Source organism: Melanostigma gelatinosum (genome assembly GCF_949748355.1).
Source record: "Melanostigma gelatinosum genome assembly, chromosome: 2".
Lineage (NCBI taxonomy): Eukaryota > Metazoa > Chordata > Actinopteri > Perciformes > Zoarcidae > Melanostigma > Melanostigma gelatinosum.
The window spans coordinates 12,104,654-12,118,020 of record NC_136635.1 but is presented as its reverse complement, the minus strand read 5'-3'; the positions used below and the strand labels follow the sequence as shown (position 1 = coordinate 12,118,020).

The following is a 13,367-nucleotide window of genomic DNA, read 5'->3' as shown; positions in this document are numbered from 1 at the left end:
TTCTTACACTGCAATTAACGAGTAACTTTGAAACCAATAAATGTCACAATCGCTTTCATTTAATTAAAACAATAGGTATCATATTACAAGGAAAGATGTCAGTCATACCACAGTCTCCTGCATTTAGCAATTTACTGCTAAAGCGTTTTGAGAGAGGGTGACACAAATAATAGCTATTAAGCTGTCAGCTAGTGGAGGCTGGATCACATTACTGAAATTAGCTAAGATGCACTATTATAAACAATGCCTTCCTCTCTCAACACATGCACACGGATAAACACACACAACATACTGGAGTACTCATTTTAATGTATATTGAAATAAATGTGAACACATTTACAGCCATGTTTAATTTTTATTTTTGTATTCTACATGTATTTTTGAGATTGAGCATTTGTATTCTGACTAAAAGCCTCGAATACCATTCTACTCTGTTTCTAATCCTGGACTGTCCATCAACCACATGATATGCACAATCTCAAGAACTGTCATTTGGAACCACATACGACTCAAAACCAGTTTTTGATTGATGTTGAAATCCTTTCATGTCCTTTGTGCTGACATGATCCATGTTCCAATACGTCCACTTTAAAGTAGTAATGTAGTCCAACACACCCCACGTATTGTTGGCAAACTGAGGACTGAGGCAGTGGCACTTACCTCTAGTATAAAAAGGAAAATTAAACAATGATGCTAAATAAAAAACAAGCTAAATATTCAGTGGAATTAACTGTGAAGTAGTATTCATGGCACATGACGAATCCACAGGCAACACTGACATCTGCTGGTTTGAAATAAGGATACATTTCTTTCTAAACCTTCAACTATTTTTAATGTGTATGCTGCCTTTTATCAAATTGCATCAGACATTTACCAAAATATGTCATGTTACAATGATCTCCTTTGTATTTTAGGCTTTACATTTGCCAAACCCTCCATCTTAATCTTCATTGAGCCCTCTATTTTCCATTTAACATGGATCAATTGAGTTGTGTTACCCACTTATCAGCAGGACTAATTTATTTATGAACCTGTCATTTGTAATCATTGATCAGGATTTTTTCCGTTGGGAAACTAATAATATGCAGAGGTAAAAGATTTCCTAATTATTGTGTTTGGTCTAATTGAGACTGCGTGCTTCTGTAAGAGGGTTCAGAGGGGAGCTGACTGCTGACTGCTGCCCAGTCTGCCACACTGACAGACGCACCAGCAGAATCCTAGTAGATTCACTCGCAGTGAAATAGGTCATTTATTGAGACTTTGTTTCATTACAGCCCTCAGTCAGTGTAAAATGGAATATTCCTTCTAATACAGGTTCTGTCTCATTTGGCAAATACAGTAACTGCCGAAGAATTACAACACAATGGTATTAGATGAAGTGGACATTAGTTAAAAGAAGCAAGTAGAAAGCCAGAGGCAAATCTAGCCCTAATCAAGCCAATCCTGTCTGATACGTTACGATCTGGTTTGAGCTACTTATGAAGAAAAGCTTTTATTTTGAAATCCAAAAATGCTATGCAGCACAACATGGCACCTAGTTACAGTCAACCAATGTCATTTTCAGAAAATAGATACTTTACTTCAATAAATCAACAACTCAGAGGCATAGACATGGTATTACTTTGTATCATGGTTCTAGCAAGATGTTTCCTAATATCGTAAATCAGTTCAAATTAGAGACCATCTTGCCATGGGATCACACCACTACCAACGCCAAATTAGCCCAGGGGCATTAAGTAAGGTGCAATGACCCCTTCCCCACTTCCTACGTCCCTACTCAGACCACACCCATCTTCAAATTTAGCCTGCAGTTTAATCTCAACTACACACCCGTAAAGGTCTGTGATTGCATCTTTCACAGTTTTGACACATCGAAATCTGCCCAGAGACCAGAATTTAAAACCACTTATTTTTATTCCCCAGTACACTAGCTGTCTCAAGGACCACGTTATGCTATGATGACACACAGTAGACTTACAAGATGAGAAAACAATACCAGTGTTGTTGTTGTGGCTGGTAATATAAGTTGTATATTGTACTACATCCTTTTAACTGTATACTCAAACCATGTAACATCTTTCTGGTGTCAACAACATTCAGTGGACAACTGTCTGCAAGTACCTCCATATAATCCGGCAATACTCTTACCAAATAGTATTTTGGTAAAGTTGTATCATATTTTTGTCATTGTGATAATCACTAACCTTTCAACTTTGTGAAAGAAAGACACATTTAAGTTGAAGCTGTTAATATTCACCAGCAAGAGGATCATTGATTGTTTGACTCATTTATTTTCATGAACTCATCAACAAAATCAAATCAGGTTTCATGTCAGTCTTGTGAGCTATTAATGCTGCGATTCAGACTCGTCAACTTTCAACCTGGGCTGGAACAAAAACAACAACAATTGACTGTCCATTCAAGGCCCTGAGATCCATCAGGAAGTGATGTGTCTCCGACTTCAATGAAATCTACAGCAACAATGTTCATATTTGTTTGAAAATAAAAATTTGTAAAACATCAACTTGAAATCTACATCTGTTGCTCACATAACTACCATAAGCCATAATTGACCATAAATGTAAATATGATCAAGCTGTTCAGTGACAATAGTAAGCATTTAAGCACCAGATGGCAGCAAAAGCATTTGGTCTCCAAAACGTACAAAAATACTTACTATTGACCTTGTTTTGATCATATTACTGCATATTCACAAGGATCTTATTAAACAAGGCACCATTTTGGGTAGGAGACTCCTATACAAACAAACTTTATTCAAAATGCAGAATTAAAAATTATTATTTTTTTAATTCATTGATTTATTGTCAGTCATACAGAGAATCAATGATTGACACTCTGACACACTGACACTGGTGTCAATTATTTACATTGCAGTCAATCCAGATATATAACAAGAACATGCCACCAATATTCTAACTACATCTGCAGACGTTTACATACAAAATTGTCAGCATAAGGTTTTTTTTAAGCAAAAATATAAGCTTTGGAATCCAGCTGTATACGGAATGCAGAGAGCAGCTTTCACACAATGTCGCCATTCATTATCATCTTTGATGAATATTGCTTTAACAACACCTGGTTAAAAATACATTAACAACAATTTACATCGCCTGCTTAGCACAGCATTTGTACAGCCCATCCAGCAATTCAACACATGAATGAGGAGAGTGTGCTGTATTCTAAATTATTGTTTTGGGCCATTAGCCTGAGCTCTTATCCCCACTTGCTGCCTCTTCACAGCATGTCTGTCCAAGGCGGGGCTGAGGCCCCTAAGTGCTGCAGAGGGCAGGCGAGAAACCCCATTCACTGTCAGTGCTCCACTGTCTATTGGACAGATATAGTCCGCAGATTCATCAGGTTTCCTCTTTCTGAGATGACTGAATTGGGTGAAGCCCAGCTTCTTTGGCTGAAACCACAAAAGAAGTTCAACCCGTCAATAAATCATTTGCAATGAATGCTGCTTCAACCACTAAACCATTTGATTCTACGATTGTGCTCCTACCTTTACTTTAGCAGTGGTAGTCAGGGGCACATGGCCTGTGGCATTGCCGTACTCTCGCTTCTCCTGCGTGGCCTGGTGTCCCACCAGGGTAGAGAAGGCGGTGGCGAGGTGGCGGCGGAGCAAAGTCTTCTGTGGAGGAATATTTAACAGTAGTGCCAAAGTCTCCGAGCTGAAGCGAGGCTCCAGGATCTGTTGAAGAGATTTTTCACAGCAGATGACAGCAACAAATTGAGCTTTACAGGGTTGTCATGAAAACGTGTGAGAAATCTGCTGACAAGCTCAAAATGCTGCACTTACAATCAGCCCGCCATGAACGCCGCTGCCCCGCAGATTTGGAGCGTACTCGGCTAGATCGACTGCTCTCAGCCACTCCATAACGCGATGGTTAGACCACTGCACCACCTCTGAGGGAGAGGGCTGTTTCTGAAGAAGTTAAAAATCAAGATATACATTTTCCATCTGACTCACCGGTTGACCCTTCCTTAAAATTGATTAGAAGTCAGCAGAATGAAGCTTTAACAGCACTGGGGCTTTCAGGGCAAGCAGTATGAAAGAAACAATGTGCTGCGTATGAAAGCATTTTATGTCTGACGCCATCTTGTGGGTAACTGTTGGGATGACACCTATTCACCATCTAAGCGCAGTATTTACAAGACTAAATGTAACATAACATACAACATGAAACACATACAACTGCTCCATACACCGCTCGCTGGCACAGTCCACAATCTCAACTCCTAATTACGCTTTTCTATCTTGGCTTACCTCTTCCCCTGGCCGACGTCGAAGACAGTTGGGGTTGAACTTGTTGGCGTGAAGGACATGGATCGCACATTTAACACTGAGGTGATGAAGCTGACTGGTGACCTTCAGGGTCAAGAGGTCATTCTGAGTGAACAGCAAAGGAACATCAGTGAACTTCATGAACAGTATGCAGATTCATAGCATGTTGTTAAAACATGTCTGACTGCTTAATATATATGTATTTCCAGGCCTCCGCTTTAATATAAAATGTCACAGTAGGCTCAGGATTGAGTCTTACCACTGTAAGGTATTGTATCATTCGACCATCCACTCGGGCCTCATGGAAGTGGTCTTTGTACTGAGGCAAACCAATATCATCCAACCAGCCTAAACGGGTGAAAATCAGACATTTATTCACTCACTGAAATATTGAATGCTTCATCAAGTTTCATCAGCTGTCAGCTGTCAAAATATGTTCACTGTAACTGTTCAGTTAAGATGCAGTTGCTGATTTTGAATTCTGGCAGTGGCTATATTTGCATTTTTCTGACATATTTACATCCCACACATGACATGTCTTTGTTTGATTTGTGGCACGAGAAGTCCCACTCTGTATTTGTTGCTGAGATTTAAATGAGAACATGCAGCTGCAGCATGAACAGTTCACAATATTCCATTTAGAAAGAGTCTTACGGGTGACCCAGATGTAGTCCAGGTCTGACGATTTCTCTATAACTTTAGTGGTGAAGGCCTTTAGAGCGAGCTGCAGCTTCTTCCTGTGCAGTGGATTCTTCATACCCATTTCCTGAGGTTAGAAAGGACTGTTTGTTACAATAACACGAAAGATTTGGGAATAATTTACCCACACATCATGCAGTTTAATTTAGCCTGATAAACCTTCTTAAGTTTCCAACATATCCGATGCATCGAGTATTTATTCTCTGATTGAATACTTAAATTAAGGACTTACAGGAATACTTAAATTCTGTATAAAGTTGTAAATTCAAGATATTTTCACAGTGTTTATTTGTAAGTGCCAATAGTTGCCTGCTTTATTCTCTGACCTTCTCAAAGTCCTGAGGTGTGGCAGACAGCAGCGTCTGTCCATGTTCAACCCACTGCCTGGTAAGATTGACATACTGGCCCAGTCCATAGTCCTCTAGCCAGCCACAGACCTGCTCTTTGCTCCACTGGCTGAATGGAACGTTCATATCACTAAAATAAAACAATAAAAAAACACAAATCATGGAATACGTTTATAAATGTAATGCAAGTATTTAGAATGTCCATCTTGATATATAACTCACATCAACATTTATGACAGATTTTGTTCTGCTAAGACAAGCCCTCAAGCCTCTTCTCGGAAATGGTGAAGGCAGGAGAGCAAAGCCAGATAATTTGATGGGTGCTCAATTCAAAATCCAGAATATATCTCGTGCCTCCACATGGAGCTCAACATGGCGGAGGCATGAACTGGTTTTGCGCGCACAGAGGAAGAGCAACTTCATTGTCTGCTCAGGTTGACATTTCTCCACTATATATTTTCACAGCAAAGAAAAGTATTGTTTTTGCTGCTATATTTATGTTCTTAATATTGTATTGATAAGCTTTAAACGAGAATATTATAATGGTGACCTGGCTGATACAAACCCTTAAACACTTAAACAGGAGTAGCCTACAGTGCTACTGTGCTTTACCGTGTAGAGTCATACGATTCGGGGGTCCTGGTCAGTCTGGGTCCTGCTGTCGAACGAAGTCCCCCTCTTCTAAACTGACCGACATCTGGATCCACTGCCTGCAGCCCTCCAGACTGGGTTCTTCGAAGTCTGTATGGGTGAGGGTTAACATGCTAGAAACTACTTTCATTTTCAAAGTAAAATGATATTATGTTTGGCACAATCAGTACATGTTCACTTCATTGTTGATAAACATAACAAAGTACTGTAAATATTTACAGTAGGATAAAGGTGATAATGGGAACAGTTACACAATATCTGACAGTTTTGTGTAATTGTGTAATTTCAGTAATTTGATCGTGTTTACTTAGTGAGTGTGATCGTAGGGCAAGTGTAGTAGGAGAAGGATAGTTAAAAATATGCACAAATGATTTCGTTATGAAGATATCTCTCTTCATTGTTCTCTCTTACTAGAGAGAAATATTATTAATACACAATTTAATACATTCTACATAAAAGCCTCACAGTACATATTTATACACATACTTTATTTAGGTCTGTTTAATGTTTGGTTGCCCTTTTGTCTCTACTTGTTGATGGTCATATGTGTTGGCGTATTGTTGTTCTGTCAATGTATTTTCCCACACTCACTTTCCCCAGAGTGTCTTAAAGCTCCTGTTATTCTTCATGTATTCTGGTGAGCCCACAGCCCGTTGGCCAGGCTGTTTGTTTGCTCCAGAATGAACAGGGGAGTTATCGTCCGAAGTGCTGTCATCAACTTTCTCAAACTTTCCTGCAAGAGGTTACAAAAACCAGTCAGTGCAATACTACTGAGTTGGATACAATTCAAATTGTAGAACTATGGAGGGCTATTCAACAGCTTATAGGTGCATTAGTTAAACATTGAAGTTTACCTGTGATAATTAGAGAAGACATAGCCTCACTGTAATTAACTTTTCAATGATGGGAACTTTGAAAACATCAGAATGTTAAAATTTGTAGTTTCCCTAAATTAAAGACAAAATCTGGATGATGATGATGATGATGATGATGATGACTGAGTAGAATGCATTAAAAGTGTTGTTTGTTTGTATCTCTTTGCATACCAAACATAACCTTAAGAGCCAAGTAGCACAAGTGTGGCAGTCTGCCTTTCCACAGTGCTCTATGCAGGGGAGGGAGCACAGGTTGCAGATCATTGAGTTTGGCAAACAATTCATTGGTTAATGGGGTTTAAGCAAAATTTTACAAGGTGTAATCTTTATTATATGTGCTGCGATCAGTCACCACTCTGCAGCAGAACGCAGCAGGGGGAAGTCAGGGTGGGGCTCAAGTTAAAACTGGCCAGTAAAGCTGAGGAAGGGTGGAGCTGGTATGAATGTGGTCAATCAGAGCAAGAGAGAGGGTGTGTTTGGTAAGAAAGTCCATCCCATAATCCATCTGCTCTGAAAGGAGCCTCTCAAATTAGATGTGATCAAAGGTGCAGTGGTTGTCTGCTCAAAGGAGAGTTCCAAATATGAATACTGCCCCTGCTCATGGGAATTACTGGCCTTGCGACTATTACACTGAAAAATCCTACATTAGGGATTATTACTGCACACTATCCATCACCATGTATAGACTGATTTAATATATCTGGATTTACTTTGGCTGGAGTCTCCATCTTCGCTCCCATCTGGAGACTTTTGACTCTGGATTTCACTGCTGCTGTCTCCGCTCACATTCTGCTCTGACAGAGAGGAATTCACAGGCAGCATCTGACTTCTAGGCTCATCCAGACCACTCTGGATAAACCACACACAGATACAGAAAACACAATAACTGTTAATATATGTACGAAATCAAATCATCTCATGCATCAATCATGTAATAGACAGTAACCGTAGCTTATATATCATGTACCGGTAGATGGATTGGAAGGACAAGGGTTGATTACATGCTTTAAAGGTAAATTGACAGATGACTGGCATATGACATTTCTATGATGATATCAAAATACCTTTTGTAAAGGTCCTTTTGTTAGGTCATTCATGCTGCTTGATAAAGTCTGCGGTTCTGTTCTGAGTAGATAGAAACACAATGATCTCAGTAAAATACGACGAAGAGATATTGGAGAGTCGTCCAGTGAGGAAAAGCTGCCTCGCTACCTGTAGTCACTGTCCTTTTGGGCTGATGAAATCGATGTTTGTTGGGAGGAAGAGCTGCTTCTGGAAACCTGTGAGAGGTAAAAATCATAAACAATTCAAAACCATGTTCATGTGAACAAAATACTTGAACTAGCTGTAATAGTTTATACCCACTTCAGACTTTACATCCACCGATTTTGCACTGGCAGAGTCAATATTCTTCATCAGCACATTCTCTTCTTCCTCACTGCTGCTCGACGGAGTCCTGCCATTTGACAATGAACGGACAGCAGGTGGAGCTACAGTAACAAAGAACAGAAATGTTTTTCTCAAACGCAGGTGGTGGCATATGTTCCCTTTTCGGAGGCAAGAGTGATGGCTTTCATTAGGCTCCAACGTGGATGCTAACAAAATACAAACGCCAGAAAGGAAGAGTAAAGGAGTGAACAAGCTGATTACCTTGCCTTGCTGTGTGAGTGACCTCTCTGAATTGCTTGCACTGATTCAGGAGCAGAGTGAGGTTTTCAATTCGTCGGTCCTGAAGAAAACAGAGGAAACCCATTTAAGATGTTTATCTAAGGTTAGGAAACACATATATGGCCACACAAACATCCCTATTTCAGCATATGGCCTTTATGTCAAAGTAGTGGATAGGGAGGGGATTGACTGGCTGGAAATCGTAGTTGTGGTAACCAGCTGTGTGCAGTTTGTGTTTTTTGAAGTGGTGCCCATGTCTGGTTTTGTCACGGTTCTCTTAATGCAGCTCACTCCAAAATTAGCCTTGGCAGATCGAGGCCTACTTAAGTGTGGCTTTGCCTGAAATGGCTCGCCTTGGGGTGTGTGTACGTGTGTGTCCTCAGTAGTGTGCCACATGTAGGCCCTCGTCTGTGAGTCTTTAAAGTCCAAGATTCTCTGGGAGGGAGAATACAAAAGCCCCTCTGTACTATAAATGGATGGAGGGCGGCTCCTTTGCGAAATGACAAACAGTTACCACCTAACCTTTTATTAAACTGCGTGATGATAGCACTTCTATATACAGGCCAGTAAGACTTTTTACACTGTAGTAAATGGATGACAACGCACACACTGCTCTATACTACATAATCACTTACAGCTGTTGACCAGAAAGAGAAAGGATAGGTTTCCATAGCAGTGGTAATAACTTACCTTTTCATCATTGGCAGCTACCAGTGATTTCATTCCATTCCTAAGCCTCTGCAGCTCCTGATCTAAATGTATAAAAAGAAACCCCACACTGATTAGTAATCTCTACAGGCTCATGTCATATACATTAGTATTTTCTGTAGACATATAGTGGCATATGGCTATTTCGAAAGAAAGGAAAAGCAAATATACATGCTAGCATGTTGTAGATTTATTCCTCACCAGAGCGCCATCCAAACCATGTATTTTTAGATACAAGCCTGTTTTTAATCTACCAATCATAGTTTGAGCCATGTCAGCGCTTACATATTTGGGCGCACAGTCCATAGACACTTCCTATGTAACTACTACAGGCACACAGGCAGTATTACTGGTGAATGACAGTGATTATACTAAGCAAGTACCCAGAGATGCGTCTATCTGTTACAATTAAGAACAAACAAGACTGTATGCGCTGAGGATCCATAAAGACAATGAAAAGGCCAAAGGGAAGAGAGATAGTGCATACATTTTGGAAACCAGTTTGTGATTGTCAAAGGTGCCCCTCTGAGCAGAAGGAAACACAAGATAATGAAATAAGACTTGTCTGGAGAAAGGAAATTGATAAAAGATCAAAGCTAGACATGGCCCGTGGGTTTAACATGATTTTCATTAAGCACATGTTCAGGCTTACGTTTGGTGTTTAGCCTCTTCCTGTACATCTCCTCTGAGAGAGAGAGACAGGGACCCGTGATGAGACAGATTATTAAAGGCTAAGACAGACTTTTCCAACTGTTGTTACTGCAAGTTAATGGATGCAAAAAGGAGTCATTAACGATGTCACCTATCAGGCTGGCTAATGCTGTGAGAGTGAGAGGCTGTGGTGGGCAGGCTGGTCGAGGGCTTGAGGCCGGGTGCTTTGCTTACCTCTTTCCGGGCTCTCTGGGGATTGAGAAGGTCTGGCCAGCAGCTGTGTGTGCAAGCTCTCGATCTCCACATTCTTACTGAGCAGAAGCTGCTGAAGGCTGATGATCTCTGCCTGTGAGTGTCACAGATTGAGGAATCTTAGCAGAACATTGACATGCATCTTAGTGCCTGTTTTTAATTCCCCAAGTGAAACTCCAATGTTGTAAGATATAGTCATTTTTCACCAAGCACCGACAAGAAAGCACAGAAATGTTTAATATCTGAATTTCAGAGAGCCTAATATTAGGCCGCTACTATCTGGAGTTATAGTTTGTTTTGAGGTAAGTTTGAGTGTAAGGAAAAAACAGATGGCAATAAAATGAAGTTCAGCCTGAAGTATTTGCCAGTGTGTTGTGTAGAGGAAAGTGAAAGGCGGAAAATACACTTTTTGCTTCATATACCAAATCATAACCCTCTTTTATTTCTTTAAAACATGTATTTAAAGTACAATACATAATCTCATACGAATAGCCACTCGGGTGCATTAGGATTGTTTCCAGTTGGATTAAAAAAACAACAGTCTGCTGTCAGTAACCGAAGCTCCAGACTGAGAATAACACATTCTGTAAAATGTATTATTTACTCATTTTGCAAATCTTGGTCAACATCCAGTTGATGGAGGGATGCCAGGATATTTGATTAAAATTGAAAAACAAAAAAATAAAGAACTGCAGATGCACAGATACACAGCGCATCAAACCAGGCAGACCTCCTTAGAGAACTTAAAAAATGATTGAGGTATGTGGATACGTCCAACCTTTATAAATTATGAAAATGTTGTAACTATAGGTCGACCAGGCAACACTTGGATGAACTATGAATGAAGTAGTGAAATCAAACTCATTTTTGAGTGAGCAGGTAGAGCATCACAATGAAATGTATCCTAATACACAGACTGGGGACAGATATTGTACCCAAAGGAAAAGACAGATGGGAATGTGAAAGATAATGATTTTATCATAAAATAAGTCAAAAAGTGACAAAAACAAATACTCACAAAAGTCTAAGAGGTTAATGCCATGTGATCATGCAAGTGGGGCATTAAAAAATGGACTAAGCCATCATTAAATCTATTTCTACAGGGCTTTAAAATAGAAGGTAAAATAGACTTTTTAAGAAAACATAGGTGTCCATGCACAACCGAATGACTCACTCAACTGTCTGGAACATTGGATTGGACAACATTTAGGAAAGTTGGGTTGAGAGTTAGCAGTGGAATGTGGGCACTGATGTATCAGACATCTAAATCCGAACTCTCTTTTACCTTTGTTGCTTTGAGTTTTTGCTCGTACTGTAACTTTTGGTCCTCCAGGTGCTCCACTTTGTCCTTGAGAATCCTGAGCTCTTTAATTAAGCCCTAAAACAGAATGTTTGAGAACATTTAGCTCGTTTAAATTCAGGTGATGTGATAATAAATCTGCACGTTTTCTTTCATAACACACACTATTAAATTGTACATGAAATGCACTTATTAGTGTCACACACTGATGCATAACCGTTTTTCCAAACAGATCAAACAAGTTACAAAGTGACATTTGGTGCTGCTGAGGATATTTAGTGAGTCCTTCCTTCATTTGCATCTGAAGCTATGAACACACACTAAAGTGAGACAAGCCATGCTCCACACAATATTAGGAGGCATGCAGGCAGGCTGTGCCTACACTTTCTTCTCCACAGTCGTCCTGCTGATTTGCATCTGAGCTACCCTCTTCCAGGCCGTGTGTGTTCCCATCAGGCCCTTCTGGAACCTCCTCTGAGGTTCTGTGACGGGACGGCCAGGGGTTTGAGCCCTCGCCCTTAGTGGACTCAGTGGGACGCACCACCGGAGAGCTGCTGTCAGCTGGGCTCTCCAACCTCAAAGCCTTTTTCTCCTGGATCTTGCTATTGATCTCCTTCTGAAACCTACACATCTGCTCCTGCAGCTCACTAATGAAATTCACTACAGTCTGACAGAAGCAGTGGGGGGGGGGGGGGGGGGGGGGGGAAGAATTGAGAGACATGTTAAGAGAGAGCAGAGGAAATACTACAGAGTCGGTGAATATGTCTATGCTTGTTTGTGAATACAATCCTGAGAAATGTGGAATGCATAAATATGCCAGTGAGCTAGTATTGGAAACACAGATCTTTGGCTGTTCCCCATAAACTAACTGCCCCATTGTGTCTACTGGCCCAGTTAGACTCATCTGGTCTCGATGAACACATATTATGTTGTATCTGTTCATGAACCACAACTTTCTGCTATATATTTGTATTAACATTGTTATGCATAATGCTGTGCCATATTCCAATATATCCAGGTCATCAAATGGGTAGTGTGCATTGATAAATTACAAGACGGTGCGTGGGTTTGCTGTCTTTTAGAGGTCTTCCGTGCCCATGTTTGTTCTGAAAGAGTGTAAACAGCGGCCAAGCTATGCCCGGACTGTGGACAGAGGAAGTCTCACTTGGGGTCCGGTAGAGCGGATATGACAGATGATATGGACAGCCTGCATGGCTAAATTTAACTGTGAGCTTACTGGCTCCACTGCAAGGAGGCTTCCACATGTTGTGCGCATGTGTTCTAGCAAACGGTACGAACATGCATACGTGTGGATATGTTTGTGTGGTAGAGGCAGCACGTGGGAAGTGTTCAAAGCTGATTTCCTTTTCTCCTTAAGTCCAAACAGCTGTTGTAGGTAAAGCTGAGTTTGTGCACGTGATGAAAGCAGTCTACTAAGTCGACTCCAATGTCCTCAATCACATCTACAGTATGCTGTTATTTTCTGCTTAGAAATACAAATCAAATCCCTATAAATGCTCAAGCATAATTAAATAAATATTTTTTTTCATATTCTTCAATTATGTCAAATGTTTTTGGGAACATGCTGTTTCTTTACTTTCAGGATGGCCAAGTCAACCATTACCCTCCACCAACACTAAAGCCCACACCCAATCATATTTGGCCGGCCATCCATCATGCCAGCTCTGCTATGCAGGAACTCTTTTAACATGAGGACACAAAAGCTCTTTGAGCAGCAGTGTTTTGAAAGTAACTACATACAGTATCCTGTCTGGTAGTAGTGCTGCTTTCCCTGCTTCCTCTTTCTCCAGTTCATTTGGTCACTAAATGCTCAGGATGTCTGCTGGTAACTTAACACATCGGTCTTAAGCAAATACATGATTCAGTTTAAACTGACAAAGAAATGTAAC

General features: G+C 40.5%; 1 protein-coding gene across 5 annotated transcripts in view; it reads right to left on the bottom strand.

Moving 5' to 3' along the window:
• Positions 1 to 2,326: 2,326 nt before the first annotated feature.
• Positions 2,327 to 13,367, bottom strand: part of ppfibp2a (PPFIA binding protein 2a) — a gene marked incomplete at its 5' end in the record, with an annotated part of 18,611 nt that continues 7,570 nt past the window's right edge. For 4 of the 5 annotated variants that reach the window (XM_079295088.1, XM_079295089.1, XM_079295090.1 and 1 more), the window contains 18 exons: positions 2,327 to 3,427; positions 3,524 to 3,712; positions 3,821 to 3,946; positions 4,289 to 4,411; positions 4,566 to 4,654; positions 4,961 to 5,072; positions 5,332 to 5,482; positions 5,965 to 6,093; positions 6,595 to 6,736; positions 7,589 to 7,727; positions 7,943 to 8,003; positions 8,091 to 8,158; positions 8,244 to 8,368; positions 8,529 to 8,607; positions 9,237 to 9,298; positions 10,140 to 10,251; positions 11,443 to 11,535; positions 11,840 to 12,124. In XM_079295088.1, the coding sequence (XP_079151214.1) occupies positions 3,206 to 3,427; positions 3,524 to 3,712; positions 3,821 to 3,946; positions 4,289 to 4,411; positions 4,566 to 4,654; positions 4,961 to 5,072; positions 5,332 to 5,482; positions 5,965 to 6,093; positions 6,595 to 6,736; positions 7,589 to 7,727; positions 7,943 to 8,003; positions 8,091 to 8,158; positions 8,244 to 8,368; positions 8,529 to 8,607; positions 9,237 to 9,298; positions 10,140 to 10,251; positions 11,443 to 11,535; positions 11,840 to 12,124 (2,307 nt within the window). In that variant the 3' untranslated portion in view covers positions 2,327 to 3,205. The remainder of the gene's footprint in view (positions 3,428 to 3,523; positions 3,713 to 3,820; positions 3,947 to 4,288; positions 4,412 to 4,565; positions 4,655 to 4,960; positions 5,073 to 5,331; positions 5,483 to 5,964; positions 6,094 to 6,594; positions 6,737 to 7,588; positions 7,728 to 7,942; positions 8,004 to 8,090; positions 8,159 to 8,243; positions 8,369 to 8,528; positions 8,608 to 9,236; positions 9,299 to 10,139; positions 10,252 to 11,442; positions 11,536 to 11,839; positions 12,125 to 13,367) is intronic. The other variant, XM_079295091.1, reaches the window with a different exon arrangement.